The sequence below is a fragment of the Helianthus annuus genome, chromosome 6 (genome assembly GCF_002127325.2).
Source record: "Helianthus annuus cultivar XRQ/B chromosome 6, HanXRQr2.0-SUNRISE, whole genome shotgun sequence".
In the NCBI taxonomy this organism is placed as follows: domain Eukaryota; kingdom Viridiplantae; phylum Streptophyta; class Magnoliopsida; order Asterales; family Asteraceae; genus Helianthus; species Helianthus annuus.
In genome coordinates this window covers 78067053-78084713 of record NC_035438.2, presented here as the reverse complement: position 1 = coordinate 78084713, position 17661 = coordinate 78067053, and the positions used below count along the sequence as shown (strand labels likewise).

Genomic DNA, 17661 nt, shown 5'->3' with positions numbered 1-17661 from the left:
TATTGCGCCACTGCCACCGCAGAACTTTGGAGAGCCAATCCCTGCGTATGCTAGCGCAGCACAGTTCAACCCTTTCGAGCCGACTTTTCCTCCAGGTTATGATTATACGGGAGATCCCTACTGGATAGCTTCGGGCTACAACCCTCTCAATCAGGAGAGTGCTTTTGGAGGTCCCTGGGCTACGGGACAATCAACTTTTGGATACCCACCGCATGGATACCAGCAGCCGCAGCCTCCTCAGCCACCGCAGTATCAGCCACCGCCGCCGGCGCCGATGATGTCGCCACCGCAAGTCCAAGAAATCCTGCAAGGGATAAACGACGTGCGACGTGAGTTGCGACAGGAAATGCGGGAAGATCGCCGACACAACCGCGGAATGTTTAAGAAGATGGTTGACTTGATCAAGGGTAAAGGTAAGAAGGATTATTAAATCCTTTGTTGGTTAGCGTATTTACTCATATCCCTGCGAGGACATTTATCTTCTGTACTCTGCTCCTGCGAGGGCATATTTCTCTTGTTCTACCCCTACGTGGGTATGTTGTTTCTGTTTAACCCCTGCGTGGGTTTGATTGTCTGTTTTGTTTATTTGGTTTAGCCCCTGCGTGGGCATGTTATTTGAGTAAAAGTCCCGTTTAGGGCAAACTGGTACTAGTCTATTTTATTTAAATGGTTAATTTAAGTTTTTCATTTTATCTATATGCGTGAACATAATATACCAATAAATGAAAAATATCAATTATTATTTTGATTTACCATTTTAATAAGAATCTTAAAAAGGTAAAACCTAGCTTGAATGTCTTATTAAAAGGCCTGGCCAATATGGTAAAACCTGGTTAAAAAGATTCAAATCTCTGTTAACATCTGTAAACATGTTAACATTCTTGGCTAGCGTGATCTGTAAAATCACACAAGCCACCCTTTTAATAAATTATCCAAAGATTATATTTGTATACATGTCTGATTATGACTTGATGCCTACGGGTTATGACTAATGTCATATAAAACAAAAAGGCAGCTGTGGTTTATAAACTCCCTGCCAAGCAAAGGATTATTTGTTTAATTACACAAATTTTAATCCTATAAAAATCTAAATTTAGAATTTAGAAATTTGTCCAAGTGACTAGGCCTATTGTGCCAATATATATATTTCATTCTATGATAAATGCTGTTAAAAGTGCTGAATGAAATTAAATAAATTAACTATTATGGCTATTATTACCATGGTTAATAAATCGTCAAAGAACGATAATACTGTTAGGTTTCTAAATAGACCTTGTCTTTACTTTATTGTAGCTCTTAAAGCTACATGGCAAAATCGGAAGAAACAAACAGTCGTTCTGAGGAACACCCTGATAACACTAAGATTCATGTAACTGGTGCGGAACTACAAGCACTGGTAGAAAATGTTGTTGCCAAGGCCATGGATAGGCAATTCAGGGAATCGAGCGGGACTCGGAGTAGGACCCGAACCGTATCGCACGCCAAGCCCAAGACTCATTCGGAGGCTCATAGCAAGCCGCCTTCTAAGAAAAATGAGCCGAAGAAGGATGATGAGGATAATCACTCCTCCAACCACAGCAGTGTACCGAAACAAGAAACAAGCAGAAGCATGATACACACAGTAAGTCCTGTACGTATAAATATTTCGTTTCATGCAAACCCAGAGATTTCACTGGGGAAAAGGGAGCAGTCGACTGCATGACGTGGTTAGATGAGATGGATACGGTTGTTGATATCAGCGGGTGTGCTGAGCGGGACATAGTGAAGTACGTATCCCAGTCGTTCAAAGGGGATGCACTAGCGTGGTGGAAATCTCTCCTACAAGTTGCCGGTAAGGCCACTCTTTACAGTATGACATGGGATCAGTTTGTAGCCCTGATCAAAGAAAATTTCTGCCCACAACACGAAGTCGAAAGGATCGAATCAGATTTCGTATCCCTAGTGATGAAGAACCTCGACTGCCAGGCATATCTCACCACCTTCAACACTCTATCTCGATTAGTGCCATACCTGGTAACCCCAGAGCCGAGAAGGATTTCCCGTTTTATTGGGGGTTTGGCACCAGAGATCAAGGCGAGCGTTAAGGCATCGAGGCCTGCGACGTTCAGATCAGTAGCTGATCTATCTCTCTCCCTCACTCAGGATGTGGTCAGATTGAGAGCCCTTAAGAGCTCGGAGGAAAACAAGAGGAAACGTGAGGACGATACCTCACGGAGATTGGAGAAAAGACACCGAGGGAACAACGACCACAGGAAAGGGTCGGGATTCAAGAAGGGAGATCATCAGTCGGGTGAGAAACCCAGGTGCAAGGTTTGTAGGAAGCATCATTTTGGGAGATGCAGGCAGGAGTCTAGATCGCAATCTCAGCAGAAATTATGTGGGATTTGTAAGTCCCCGGATCATAAGGCATTAGATTGTAAGAAACTTAAGGATGCAACTTGTTATGGTTGCAATGAGAAAGGGCACATCTGACCTAATTGCCCAAAGAATGCTAAGAAGGCCGATGATGGAAAGAAGACCAATGCGAGAGTCTTCAAGATGGACGCTAAGGAAGCAGTTCAGGATGACAACGTCATTACAGGTACTTTTCTTGTGAATGATGTTTTTGCTAGAGTTCTATTTGATTCAGGAGCAGATAAGTCATTTGTAGATGATAAGTTCTGTAAGTTGTTAAACCTACCTGTTAAAACCTTAAGTGTGAAGTATGAGGTGGAATTAGCCGATGGAACCATAGAAACCGCCTCAACTGTTTTAGATGGATGCGTTATATCCATTAGGAATCATTCTTTCCCATTGTCCTTGCTTCCCTTTAAGCTAGCCGGATTCGATATAGTAATAGGCATGGATTGGTTATCGCGTAACCAAGCTCAGATTATGTGCAATAGAAAGCAAGTGGTAGTTAAGACTCCGTCTGGTGAGTCACTTACTATCCAAGGAGATACCCAGCATGGATTGCCGGAGCAAGTGTCCATGCTCAAGGCATCCAGATGCCTGCAGAAGGGATGTGTCATCTATATGGCACAAGTTACTATTGATGAGCCAAAGCCAAAGATCGGAGACATCCCTGTCATCTCAGAATACCCTGAAGTATTTCCTGAAGAACTCCCCGGTTTGCCACCGGATAGGCAAGTGGAGTTTCGAATAGACATCATTCCAGGTGCAGCGCCTGTAGCGAGAGCACCATATAGGTTGGCACCAACGGAGATGAAGGAGTTGAGGACGCAATTGGATGATCTGTTAGCTAAGGGTTTTATTAGACCTAGCTCGTCTCCTTGGGGAGCGCCAATCTTGTTCGTTAAAAAGAAGGATGGATCGATGCGTCTGTGCATCGATTACCGTGAGCTTAACAAGGTCACTATCAAGAATAGGTATCCTTTACCTAGGATCGACGATTTGTTCGATCAGTTGCAAGGAGCAAGCTACTTTTCAAAGATCGATTTGAGGTCAGGCTATCACCAGTTGAAGGTCAAGGATAAAGATGTGCACAAGACAGCGTTTAGGACTCGATATGGACATTATGAGTTCCTAGTGATGCCTTTTGGGCTCACTAACGCACCAGCCGCATTCATGGATCTCATGAATCGCGTCTGCAAGCCTTATTTGGATAAATTTGTTATCGTCTTTATTGACGACATCCTTATCTATTCAAAGAACCAGGCTGACCACGAGAAACACCTTCGTTGTATTCTCAAACTTCTACATCATGAGAAACTTTATGCCAAATTTACGAAGTGTGAATTTTGGCTCCGAGAAGTCCAATTCCTTGGACATGTGGTAAGCGAGCGTGGTATCCAAGTAGACCCCGCTAAAGTAGAAGCAGTCATGAATTGGCAGGAGCCAAAGACTCCTACAGAGATTCGCAGTTTCCTAGGATTAGCAGGATACTATAGGCGATTCATTGAAAACTTTTCGAGGATTGCTGCGCCCCTAACTTCGTTGACTCGTAAGAAGATTAAGTTTGATTGGGGCCCTAAGCAGCAGGAATCCTTTGACATTTTGAAAAAGAAGTTGAGCAATGCGCCAGTGTTAACATTGCCTGATGGTATAGAATAATTCGTGGTATATTGCGATGCGTCGCACACTGGTATGGGTTGTGTACTCATGCAGAGAGGCAAGGTCATTGCCTACGCTTCTCGACAATTAAAGGTGCACGAGAAGAACTACACCACCCACGACTTGGAATTGGGTGCAGTTGTATTTGCATTAAAACTGTGGAGACACTACTTGTACGGAACCAAGTGTATAATTTATTCGGATCACAAGAGTCTTCAACACTTGTTCAATCAGAAAGAATTGAACATGCGACAAAGGCGATGGATGGAAACTCTAAATGATTATGACTGTGAGATAAGATACTATCCAGGCAAGGCAAATGTGGTTGCCGACGCCTTAAGCAGGAAAGAAAGAGTGAAACCAATCAGAATCAATGCCAAGCACATTGAAATAAGGAACAATTTGAACGAAAGGGTGTTAGCTGCACAGAAGGAAGCTGTGTTGGAAGCCAACTATCCTGAAGAGAAGTTAGGAGTAACTGAGGAGCAGTTATCCTACGACAAAGATGGAATGCTAAGACTGAACGGACGAATATGGGTTCCAGTTTATGGAGGACTTCGGGATGTTATCCTCCAGGAAGCCCACAGCTCTAAATATTCCATTCACCCTGGAGCTGATAAGATGTACCAGGATCTAAAGGCAAACTACTGGTGGATTGGTTTGAAGAAGTCTGTAGCTGAGCATGTAGCTAAATGTCTGACTTGTGCGCAAGTCAAAGCTGAGCACCAGAAGCCGTCAGGTTTGCTTCAACAACCTGAAATTCCCAAGTGGAAATGGGAAATGGTGACAATGGATTTCATCACCAAGTTACCAAAGACGAGAAAAGGAAATGATACCATATGGGTCATAGTAGATAGATTGACGAAGTCAGCTCATTTTCTACCCATCAAGGAGACGTATAGCTCCGATATGTTAGCTCAATTATACGTTGATAAGATTGTAGCGTTGCATGGTATACCTGTATCTATTATCTCCGATAGAGATACTAGGTATACGTCACATTTTTGGAAGAGTTTCCAACAATCATTGGGCACTCGTTTGAATTTTAGTACGGTTTACCATCCTCAGACCGATGGTCAGAGTGAGCGTACTATTCAAACTTTAGAAGACATGCTTCGTGCGTGTGCGATTGACTTGGGTGGTAGTTGGGATAAGAACCTACCACTAATTGAATTCTCCTACAACAATAGCTACCATTCCAGCATAAAAGCTGCGCCTTTTGAGGCCTTATACGGCAGGAAGTGTAGATCGCCCATCTGTTGGGCAGAAGTTGGAGATGTCCAACTATCAGGACCAGAAATTGTTTTTGAGACGACGGACAAGATCGTTCAGATTCGCGATCGTTTGAAAGCTGCCAGGGATAGGCAGAAGAGTTATGCGGATCCTAAGCGCAAAGATTTTCACTTCGATGTAGGTGATAAGGTGTTGCTTAAAGTGTCGCCCTGGAAGGGGGTGATGCGATTTGGTAAGAAAGGCAAGCTAAGCCCGAGATACATAGGACCTTTCGAGATTGTCGAACGTGTCGGGTCAGTTGCTTATAAGTTAAACTTGCCTGAAGAACTTAGCGCTATACATAATGTGTTCCACATCTGTAATCTGAAGAAGTGTTTCGCTGACGAATCACTGGTTATACCGCATACAGATATACACATAGATGAGAGTTTGAAGTTCGTGGAAAAACCATTGTCGATCGAGGATCAGCAGGTGAAGAAGCTTCGAAGGAAGTATATACCTATTGTCAAGGTCAAATGGGATGCCCGTAGAGGTCCCGAATACACGTGGGAAGTGGAATCCATGATGAAGGAAAAATACCCTCATTTGTTTCAGTAAATCTCGAGGTCGAGATTTCTTTTAAGGGGGTGAGGATGTAACACCTCGAAAATTTACGTCCAATAATGTATTGACACGTGTCATAGGCTTTGCATATGCGAAAACATACTTTAGGGGGACTAAAGTTGACAAACAGTGAAAACTATGGAACGTAAGGGTCCAAAGTGTCAACAATGGATAAATAGACTCTATAATAACCCCACGTGGTGTTTATAACCCTAAACGGATAGATCATGAATCATACGTAGCGGAAAATGCACGAAAGTGAGGAATTACAAACTACAGGGGCTAAAAGTGTCAACATGTTGAATTTATACCTCTGAGTGATCTTTTGGCAGCCCCGGAGCTTTGTAATGCTAGAATATACTCACTAGAATATGTGGTAAAAATTTCATGAAGTTTCGTTATCGTATGAGAAAGTTATGGCCAAAACCGTACTTGAGGGGTTAAAAGCGTCAACGTCGAATTTCATGACTTTTCGGGTGAGCGCAAAGTTAACCAAGGACATTACCATGTTGGTAAATGTCCCAAGGTTCCTAAAAACCAAGTTTGGGGGTTTACGAGTCAAGATAAACGGCAAAACCTCGCGTGCGAAGAACAGGGGCCAAATCTGCCAATTTATGAAAGATTGCTTATGCTGAACAGGTCCTTGCGGACCGTATACAGGGACCTTACGGTCCATATAGTATGCCCAGATGCAGAAATTCACGAATTTTGTATTTGGGTCCATTTTTGTGAGTGTTTAACAGCTTGCATCACCTCCCATTTACACCAATCGAATTGCATGCATGAGAGGACACCTGGAGACTTCTTGTAACATCAGAAACACCATTTAATCTGATCAAATGCTTCACTTTTTGGGTCTTGAGTTAGAGAAACAAGAACACCACAAACTTTCAAAACTCACAAGACAACTCCAGGGGCATTCTGATCGACGAAGCTACTTCCAAGTGCTATCTAAGCTTCATTAGGACTCTTGTAAGCATCCATAACTTCCTCTAATTCGTTCTATCATAGATTATTAGCCAAAAGTCAATCTGTCATAGTTATAGTTTGACTTTTTGATTAAACGAATTTGGCTCAGTCATTTCTCAAATTGAAAGTACCTAAATGTTGGTATTTATGTGGGAAACAAACCCTCAAAAGGGTATTCTCTGATTCCCACTCTAAGCATGCTAATTGTCGAGTCAAAGATGTTCTTAAAAAGTCAACAGGAAGTGTTTTTGCGAAATATAGCATAAATGGTAATGTAGATGACATGCAATCAGTTTGATCATCAAAAATAACTTTATAATGAATATAAGAATATGTTTTATCATGATCAATTCGACAATCTTTAGTATAAACTCGGATCGGAACCGAAAGTCTTATAAAACGACTTTTTCGTTGACTCTCGATTCGGATCCATGCATGCATGTTTGAGATATGTATTAGAGTTTATTTTTGACCATTTTTATTTATGTTTAACTCTCTGGAATTTTTACAACTTGAGTCTATGCTTAACCGATTCATATGCATGTTTCCGATTTATGCTTAAAGTTGACTATTTTGCCCTTTTTGTTATAAAACGTGATTTTTGGAAAAGTGAAAGAGTAGAAATCTTTATTACTTATTTATAAACTTGCACCGAAAATTTGAGATCAGTTGGAGGTCCAGATTTTGAGTTATGGCCGATATCGTAAAACTATAGCTTTATGTCAAAGAAACGGCGCATTTAGCGTATAACCTATTTAAGGCCACTTTTTGATATAAAACTTTTTACCCACTGATGTTATATAATATTTTGGGATTTTTGAAGATTTTTATTTAATTTTTGGCTGATCGTATCATAGGTCGCTAAGTTGATTCGGTTAATGCCGGTTTTGACCGTTTAAGCCATAAAATGAGTTTTATTAATCCTTTTGACCCCAAACCTTTTTCTACTGATTTTATTTGTTAAATAAATTATTTTGAGCATTCTGGAAATATAAAAATCTCAGCTTTCTTTTGAAAACCCGGAAACGGCTCTAAATCGCCCTTCTAAGCGTTTTTAACGCATAGTATGCGTTATAACCATATTAAACATATAAGGATTATACCTACTGATGTATTTAGCATATTTTTATAAAATAACAGTAAGTATAAGTTTTTGAACTCAGATTTCCAGTTTTGACATTTTTAGCCCTTGTGAAATTACCAAAATACCCCTAAGGTGCATAGTTTGTTTTTAAATGATAAGTTTTGTATATGGGTCATACCCTACTGTTATAATATATCAAAATAAGTATATTTACTGTATAAGTCAGACCTGTAACTCAGATTTCCAATTTAACCCTTTTATAATCTTTTAAATGACCAAAATGCCCTTATAAGGCATAAATTGAGTTTAAATTCATTCGGGGCATAATGGAACATAACTTGCTGATATCATATCATATTTAAAGCATATTTTCTCAGGGAACTTGCATATGACTCTTTTGGCTACCCGTAACGCTCTTTTAGCGCTCGGTTCGGTTTATGTAACTAGTTTGCATAAATTGACCGAAACGGGTCAAACGTTATCATTTTTGTCTCAAAATCCAGAATGTATTTAGTATACCCATAATATGCAAGTATTCAAACTTGTCGGGTCTAAATCACATTCTATCCGGTCTTCGCTTAATCGTGCGCTTGAACCGTATCGTCCTTAAAACTAACCGGTCAAGCTTAGGCTTAAATAAAAGACCCGTTAGGAATCTAATAGGTTATTATAAACCTTTGTTCCAGAATAGGAGGCCCAGTAAAAGCTACCCTCACTTGCCAATTGTGATTCATACTTACTAAGGTAAATACTTTTAACTTATTTTCCCTATACGGGCTTGGGTTACGGTATATAGAATACCGCTTGATCGAGCGTACAAAATCTTGCACCCTTGGGTGTTCAATTGAATAATTTTGATCGGCTAGTTTAAACAGTCTTGTTTTACTTAAAGCCTTTGGGGGGTTAATGACCATGTCCCGGATATCCTTGGCATTATCTTACGAGATGGCCACGACCAGAGCACGGGGTGTAGGCGTACACCCGTCGTGTATAACTCTTTAATGTGGTGTGTCTATTAATCTTTAACCCGGACAAGATCCCGGGCTACTGAACGCACGAGTAACATGTAATTCGTTCACAAGATTATATTGCATAATTAGCCCAAGTTATAAAAATATTTTTATGCCATGTGCATTTAAATCAATTTTCAATCATTTTCAAAATGAGTCAGTTAATTTGTATTTACCAGTGTAAACTGACGTATTTTCCCAAAAGGTTAAGTGCAGGTACTACACGTACTAGGCTGGCTGTTTCCTAGAGCGTCCACAATAGTCTCGCAAGCTCGGACGACAATAAAACTGTTGAACAATTATCTTATTTTATTTGATCCGCCTGTGGATCCGTTTCAACTACTCATGATATTAAATATTACATTTTGTTTAAAGTTGAAATGAATCTATTTCTGCTTCCGCTGTGCATTATTATGTTGTGTTGTTTGTCTATGATGATGCCAACTACGTCACCATACCCCACACCGGGCCCACCGGTGACACATGGAGATCGGGGTGTGACAATCTCTTTCTTCGTTTTCTTCTTTTTCTTTAACACCCTCTTCATAACAACATAAGGTGATAGCGTACATGTAGACGGTTTCCATAACCTTTCCGACCGACGCAATAAAGCAATCTCGGCTTCATCATCCTAACAAAATATATTTTTAAAAAAAATCACACTCCGTTGGCTTCATCAACAATTAACGAACAAGTTGGCTTACAGGAGGATTAGACGGTTGCATTTTGTCTGTTGGCACATGATAAACAATAACATCGTTGTAGTTTTCGAATAGGTCGTCTTCCACCTGAATACATAAACTGTAAGTAACTATATGATAATTAGCATTAAACCACAACATTACCTTTTCATCGTCATGACCAGAACGGTTTTCACCCTTCTGACTAGTGAGCTGTATAAGATGAAATTCATTATTGACATATAAAAACATCAAAAAAACATAAAACAGTTGAAATTAAACCCCTACCAATGATTAATGAACTAATGGGTATGCTAACTAGCAGTAAACCACAACATTACCTTTTCATCGTCATGACCAGTACGGTTTTCACCCTTCTGACTAGTGAGCTGTATAAGATGAAATTCATTATTGACATATAAAAACATCAAAAAAACATAAAACAGTTGAAATTGAACCCCTACATCGGTCTTTATTAGCTGACTAAGCCTCGCGTTATTCGCATGAAGCCGATTGTCCAGAATTGATTTAAATTCTTCCACCAAGAATGTCTGTATTTCATCAGGAATTGAATATTCGAATCCCGAAATAGTCACAGATCTTCTTTTCTTTGATTCTTTGGGACTATTCATGTTGAAAGACGATCCAAAACACTGAAACCCATCACCAAAACAATCTTTTGGTTTTTGATTACCAATAGTGTGCATTGACTCGAAACTGGGCTGCCTGTTAATCGCCGGTTGATTCAATATCCCAACAGCACGTAAATACTGTTCACTATCTCTGTACCATTCACACTGCCTTTCATCACTAGTGGCGCTTACATCTAGTATTGGACGGTATAAATCATTCTGCAAGTCGTTAAATCAGATCATTGATAGTATTAAGCAAAAGAATATACACCTCAAAAATAGTACAAATATATCGTAATTACCGTCTTTGCTGTTTCCAAAATTCGCTCGACAGTTGGAATCGTAAGCCGTGTCCCCGGGCCCCAACTTAGAAATCTATGAATTCTGGGTGATCTATAAAATTTTTCCATCTGTTTAAACTCTGGAAAAATTTCTAAAATCCACATCTACACATATAAATGGTAATCATTAACCAATTAGAAAGATAGGATTGTTTATCCAAGACAGAAATCATTACCTTGAATGGCCAAACGCATCCAGGCAAATTGAAACCTGCGTTACTGGGTACGTGTCGTCGAGTCATATCGTAGACATGTGAATAGGTGCTCTCCCAAAGATAACTACCCCACGGGAACTGGTTCCATGCTTCTAAGTCATCAACAAGATTCATCAACTTCATATCTATGGTTTCGTGACTTTGAGTGCCTTTAAAACCTAACCCTACTATCATCAAAAGGCAGATACGGAGACAATCATCCTCCGAATAGTTTGACCAGACTGAAGTGAATATCTCGTTCAAGTGGCGTTGTTTAACCACCCTTTTCCCTGGAAATATCCTAGATTTGAACGAATTGGCTGACTCGTTGAATATGACAGTTGGGTACTCGCCAAATCTTAACCCGGTGATAACACAAAACTGTAAGGGGGTAAACAAGACTGAATCATTGCCGAACATGTAACATATTCCATAACTAGGGTTTTCAGTGAAAGCCTGATGTCGTGCAACACAGAGCAACAATGGGCTTTCACAAATCACAGACTGAATATCCAAATAGTGCCCGAAGACACTATCCCTCAACCTAAGTTGTATCCTTGCCGTGACTGTTTTCTTGATCCTATCGATGATTGTCCAAACAACTCTAACTCTAATTCTAGGATTCTTAACCTAAACAATGATAATGAAATGCAGGAAAAATATAAAGGCAAGATTAGAACCAAAATAATAATAAATCGATAAGAACACATGGTTTGCTTACCGGTTTGGCGGAGGGAGCGGCATTGTCCACGAATGCAGTGGCAGAATGCATGAGTTCATCTGCATTGTTGATGGGTGGTAAAGGGCCCTCATCCCAACCATTCCAGTTCATTGTGGTCCCCGTGAGAGCGACGATGGAGGTTTGACGGGTCGGGTCGGATCGTCTTCAACAAATTTACATCGGTTCGGGTCACACCTCTTCGGGTCAGAACCCCTAAGCGTGTAGATGAGCACTACATCGAACCACGGTATGACAGATCAGAGTAAGAAGGGTGGGATCTTCTTCAAAAGAATGACTGATCGGAGTTTCAACGGTCGGATCTCCGACACACCACCGCCGGATAGGAACTTGAAGGGTCGGATCTCCGTCAAGAGGTGGGAAACAGTAACCCGGTTGTGATGCGTCCACGTGAGCACTGAACGTTGACTTTGAATATTTATTTTCCAAAGCGTCTTGCAAACGCATCTAATGAGTTTGCACATGTTTTGATGAGTTTGGAAACGCATCTAATGAGTTTGCACATGTTTTGATGAGTTTGAAACCTATCTAATGAGTTTGGAACCTATCTAATGAGTTTGGCACCTATCTAATGAGTTTGGCACATGTTTTGATGAGTTTGAAACCTATCTAATGAGTTTGACACAATTTCTTATGCGTCGCTACAGTAAAAGTACAATTTTTTTTTGTTATTTTGGCAAAAGTTTTATATAAATCGCCATATTAATGATAAAAAAAAATAACGTACACTAAAAAAATCAACACATTTGCAAAGATTTTTAGAGGAATTATTTATTTATGTCGAATCGGAGAGGAAAAGATTTAGCGAGTGACGAATACTGCTCTCAACCCGCTAAAAAGGCATCAAGTTGGATACTAAGTCGATGGAGAAGGCCGGCAAATGCAAACGAAAGCGGGACATCTACTAAGGAAATTGAAAATCGACATGATATTGATGAAGGTGACATATACATAATAGACATAGCTTACACCAGCACAACCGAGGTAGGTGGGCGATACCAGACGACGAAAACGAGAATTGGTCTAAAGATGTGGTAGAATTCTATCGTAGCGGAGACGTTCCGTTTTGTTATGCAGCAGTTTTTACTAGATACGTTCAGCTCGACAAAAAATTTTGGGGAACTTTATTGGGATTTCGTTCTAACGGCAACCTCAACGAAACAGTAAATTATATAAACTACTATGTTAAAAAAATTGTTTTTATTAAATGCATCTGTAACTGAATTAAAGTTTTTTTTTACAGCATATTGAAGGCTGGGTTGGTAGACTGATGTCTTGGAGAACTAGAAAAATTTTGAAAGAGCCTATGTTAAATCTTCGTTGGACAATTCTACCACCAAAGTTTTATGAGTGTTTATTGGACTCCGTTCCAAAAAACGTGGCAACTTATTGCAATGGTAAGTTCAAGCCGTACCCATCCTTTTTTGACGTTGATTACGTTTTTTTTCCTATCCCGCTAGAAAATAAGGAATGGCTAATGCTACGACTCGACCTGGCGACCCAACAACTGTTAATGTATCCCTGTGCAGACATTTGCGAAGGCGAGAAATACCGACAAGTTGTCATTCCCAAGCTTACAAAAATTGCGGTATATTTAGGAGCAGTATTGGTTGACATGCAATACTGGAAAAAATCTGGAAAACCGGAAAAAATAATGTCATTTGAGATGAATGACGACTACGTCGTGTCTCGCAGCTCCCTGTCTGGTAACGAAGCAGTTTATCTATGTATGATAATGGAACATCTGCTAACGGATAAACCTATCAGTCTCAATAGTGATATGAAGGAAATGTTTATGACATATAGAAGGTTTATGGCAGATAAATTGTATTTTTGGCGTTGCTTACCACGTCCAAATATTGTTTAATGTGAAATTTGTTTTGCCGAACGTTTGTTTAACTATAAATCTAAGTACTTTTTTAATGTTTTTTTGTTTTCCAACGTTACAAAAAACGATAAGACATACATAAACGTTTATTATCAAGGTACATAAATAATAATAAATGGAAATCTACATAAGATATACCACAAATCTAACCGCTATACTAAACGAAGGTAACCGTTCAAAGTAAAGTAAAATTCACTCAGTAGTAAAACTTTAAGATAAACCGGTATTTAATAAACCGGTAAGTATGGCAAAGCACATTTAAAAAAAAATTAACTTGGATTCGTTAGCGACGCATAGTAAGCGTCGCAAATACTTCAAGATCTTCAACATCTTAATAAAAATTAACTTGGATTCATTAACTGACATTTGTGACAGCGACTGATGTGATGGGGTCTGAGTGCATGGCACATTTTAATAAAATAATGAAGTTGGATGCGTTAGCGACGCATGGCAAGCGTCGCAAATACTTCAACATCTTCCGTGACAGCGACTGATGTGATGGGTCTGACAAAAACGCAAACGATGCGTCGCCGACTCACGTGATGCGTCGCGGAAACTGACATTTGTTGCGTCGCCGAATCATCCGACGGGTCTTGTACGGACGCATTAAAAAATGAGCTTTTCTTGAAGCCAGACGCAAGCCGGATAGCTTGCCTCTAATTAGAGGCTTCGCATGCGTCACTCTGGAAGTAATAATCATTGTTACACGTGTCGATTGGAGAGTGGCTGACACAAAAAAGGAACAAAAAGAGGCATCAGCCGCCTTGGGATTAGGGACGGTCCTTCCAAAGACTCATTACTTGGCTAAATTGGTAAGTTGACTATTTTCTTGGCTAAAATGGTAATTTTCTCAATAAAAAATAAAGTCGTGAACACGTATATAATGAAATGTTTAGTTGCTCAGGTACACCTTCGAAATACCACCACCACCGTCACCAGTGATGGCCGCCGTCGCAGTATTATCAAAAAGCACTCATCTCCGTCGCGCATACCGCCTCTTCTCCACCTACACGGCGTCTCGTCTAGTAACACCACACTCCAATAAAATCCCCAAACCACCTCTCAACCCTCAACCGGTTCGTCCTCTTATACCTCAAGAAACCCTATTACAATCATGTTGCTAACATTTGTTACATTTTCAGGATTTACGATCATTTACAAATCTCCCTAGGTTTTTATCTACTAACACCAATGCGGCTCAAGCATCCAACGAAACGGTCTCGGATGCTCAGGGGAAACAGTCCGGTGATTCCAATCAGAGTTCAGATCAAGGAAAACCTGTTAGAGGCGGGGTAATTATGTCATTTAGGGTTTTTTAAAAGTTTTATTTGATAGTCGTGACAATTGTTAAAACCTGCGAATAGGGGTGTTCATGCTCTGGTTCGGCTGACAAAAATATGTTGTTGGGACGATACAGACGGAACCGGTCGGTTTGCCGGTTTTGTGGCGATAAAAAGAATTAAAAAAACATAACTTTATATTAAACTTTTAAAATATTAAGGATTTTTCATAAATTTAATATAGATATATATACACACACACAGACGGAAGTAAATAAGGCTGTTTGGCAACTTCTGAATCGTTAAGTTTGGCACAGGAAGAGGTCTGAACCATTAAGAGCTAATATAATGCTTAATCGTTCAGAGCCAAATGTCTGACCAATTCAGATTAGAGGTCTTAACCATTCAGGCTCAGTATAATGCTTAACCATTCAAAGACAAATGTCTGAACCATTAAGGGGGTCTGAACCATTAAGAGCCCCGTTAAGAGCTAAACAAACGGCCCCTACATTAAAAGTTTAAGTTTTACACGTCAGTTTGGTTTACACGTCCAGTTCTATGTTCCAAACAGTAAACCGTCAAACCTTTACAACCAAATAGTGAGCCTGAAGTTACCTATTACAAACTGGCGGACTTTCTTTGTTTTGAAGGGTTTTGGTGGTTTGTGAACACCCTTACCTGCATCTGTGATTTTTTAAATAATTTAGGATGGTTGAAACTGATATTGTGATGATGTGCAGCCTATTTCTTGGTTGAGCTTTCTTTTGTTGATTGCGACTGGAGCAGGGGTTATCTTCTACTATGATCAGGAAAAGAAGCGGCATATTGAAGGTAGATAGATAGCTATGGTGAGTAGGAGGATATTTCTGTAGTTTTAGGAGCTTTCTTCTGATCACTTGATTTCATGGATACTAATGATATGAAGATGAAACATACTAGGATACAGTTTCACATGCTTATCTGACCCGAGTCTATTATTGTGTTATCCATTTCCGGTCTACATGTTTTGCATTTGGTCTTTTGACACTTCTTGAAAATCTGATTGTTGGTTTTAGCCTAGGTAATCTTCAAAGTAGATTATAATTATTATCGATTAATCTTTCATACCATTGCTGATTTGTTTTCTTAGATTGTTCAGCCTATGTCTACTCCTAGTCTCTTGAGCTTTTGCCATAATATCATATAGTTGTGATTATTATTACGACTAGCACGGGCATGGTTTTAAAAAATGGCTGAGGCGTGCGCCTCAAGGTGAAACGCCCAAAAAACGACTCTGAGGCACGCCTCAGGGGGTTTCTAGTGTACGTGCGCCTCAGAGAAGCTGAGGCGCTAAAAAGGCTGCGCCTCGGGGGGTTTCTGATATTTGTTTTTGATGTTTTTGACTTTTTATGTCAATTTCAAGCAATTTATGTCTTTGTTATGTGTGTTTTTGATGATTTTGATGAATTTGATGATGAATTTAGTTAGTATTATTATTTTTATAAGATATACAATTTTATATTTATTTTTTCAACTCCACCTCGGGCTTACGCCTCGGTTCACCTCGAGGCTTACGCCTGGGAAAACGCCTCGAAACTCGTTTCCGTTTTTTTAAACCTTAAGCACGGGTATTGCTGCAGATATAAATGCTTCTTCAAGCGCAGTAAAGCAAGGACCTTCTGCCGGTAAAGCAGCCATTGGGGGTCCATTCAACCTTGTTGATCATAATGGGAGATCTGTTACTGAAAAAGACTTCAAGGGGAAATGGACCTTGATATATTTTGGCTTTACTCACTGCCCGGATATCTGCCCAGATGAGCTACAAAAGCTTGCTGCTGCAATCGACAAAATAAGTACGTTAATAGTATTTACTGATCAAAATATCATATACAACATCTGATTGTTTAATACATTTTGCATGTTTGCAGAGGGGAAGGCAGGTTTACAGATAGTACCGGTTTTTATCTCGGTGGATCCTGAGAGGGACACGGTAGAGCAAGTTCATGATTATGTCAAAGGTATGAAGATTAGTTTTGAACTTTTGATTACTAAGAGTTGCATGTTTGAACTTAGTCCTGCGCTTCATATGTTCCGTACATTTTTTTTTTTACTTTTTGTGTTTTTCTTTTATGTTCCAGAGTTCCACCCGAAGTTGATTGGACTAACTGGTGATCCAGATGAGATAAAAAAGGCTGCTCGTGCTTATCGAGTTTACTATATGAAAACCGAGGAGGAAGGCTCGGATTACCTCGTTGATCACTCGATAATTATGTGAGTGTACCTTTAATTTCTAGTATCTGGCTTGATGGTTTATGATGGAAATATGCACTTTTAGGAAACTTTTGACCGAATTTCTTTTTAGCGAAAATTGTATTTCGCCCATACAACCCATCAGAGATAAACGCTAACTCAAACCGACCCATTGTTTAGTTAATGAGTTAAAATCGTCAGTCTTACTAGGTTCATCATATGTTACTCAGGTACTTGATGGATCCGAACATGGAGTTTGTAAAATTTTTCGGGAAGAATAATGACGTTGATGCTCTTACGGAAGGGATCCTTAATGAAATCAAACAGTACAAAAAAGCTAAGGCTTAATCTTGTTGGTGTTACCCTTTTGATGTGTTCTTTTTGTTTTGCATTTTCCATATGGTGAGGAGGTATGGTTTAAGTACTTTGATATTTTATCATACAAAGGATTACATTTATTATTAATATTAGTTGGAATGAATGAGTTATGTAATTTCATTTTACATGGTGCATAAAGTTTTGTGATTTTTAAAGAATTGTACCTCAGACAACACGATCAGAGAATTACATCGGCGCAGTAGGAACCAATCTCATGTACTTTCTGAAAGTTGCACTTACGTAACTTGGAATACATAATTGTGTGAGTTCTGTTACGCAGACTATAAAGGTAAGACAACTGGGTCAACGCGATGGACTTCTCGCTTCACACAACAACATCGAATAACA

General features: G+C 39.7%; 1 protein-coding gene across 1 annotated transcript; it reads left to right on the top strand.

The window, feature by feature from the left end:
* Nucleotides 1-14324: 14324 nt before the first annotated feature.
* Nucleotides 14325-17438, top strand: LOC110865765 (protein SCO1 homolog 1, mitochondrial). The gene is made up of 7 exons (XM_022115077.2): nt 14325-14502; nt 14569-14718; nt 15447-15537; nt 16326-16538; nt 16614-16703; nt 16824-16956; nt 17166-17438. Exons 1-7 carry the CDS (start codon nt 14368-14370, stop codon nt 17281-17283), a joined length of 930 nt encoding a protein of 309 aa, XP_021970769.1. The 5' UTR covers nt 14325-14367; the 3' UTR covers nt 17284-17438.
* The last annotated feature ends 223 nt before the right edge of the window (nt 17439-17661 follow it).

Bases quoted from the DNA above. Each gene is read 5' to 3' on its own strand.
- LOC110865765 (XM_022115077.2), top strand. From the start codon at position 14,368: ATGGCCGCCGTCGCAGTATTATCAAAAAGCACTCATCTCCGTCGCGCA. The intron at 15,538-16,325 runs GTAGATAGATAG...GTATTGCTGCAG, and splicing joins AAAGAAGCGGCATATTGAAG to ATATAAATGCTTCTTCAAGC. The intron at 16,957-17,165 runs GTGAGTGTACCT...TATGTTACTCAG, and splicing joins GTTGATCACTCGATAATTAT to GTACTTGATGGATCCGAACA.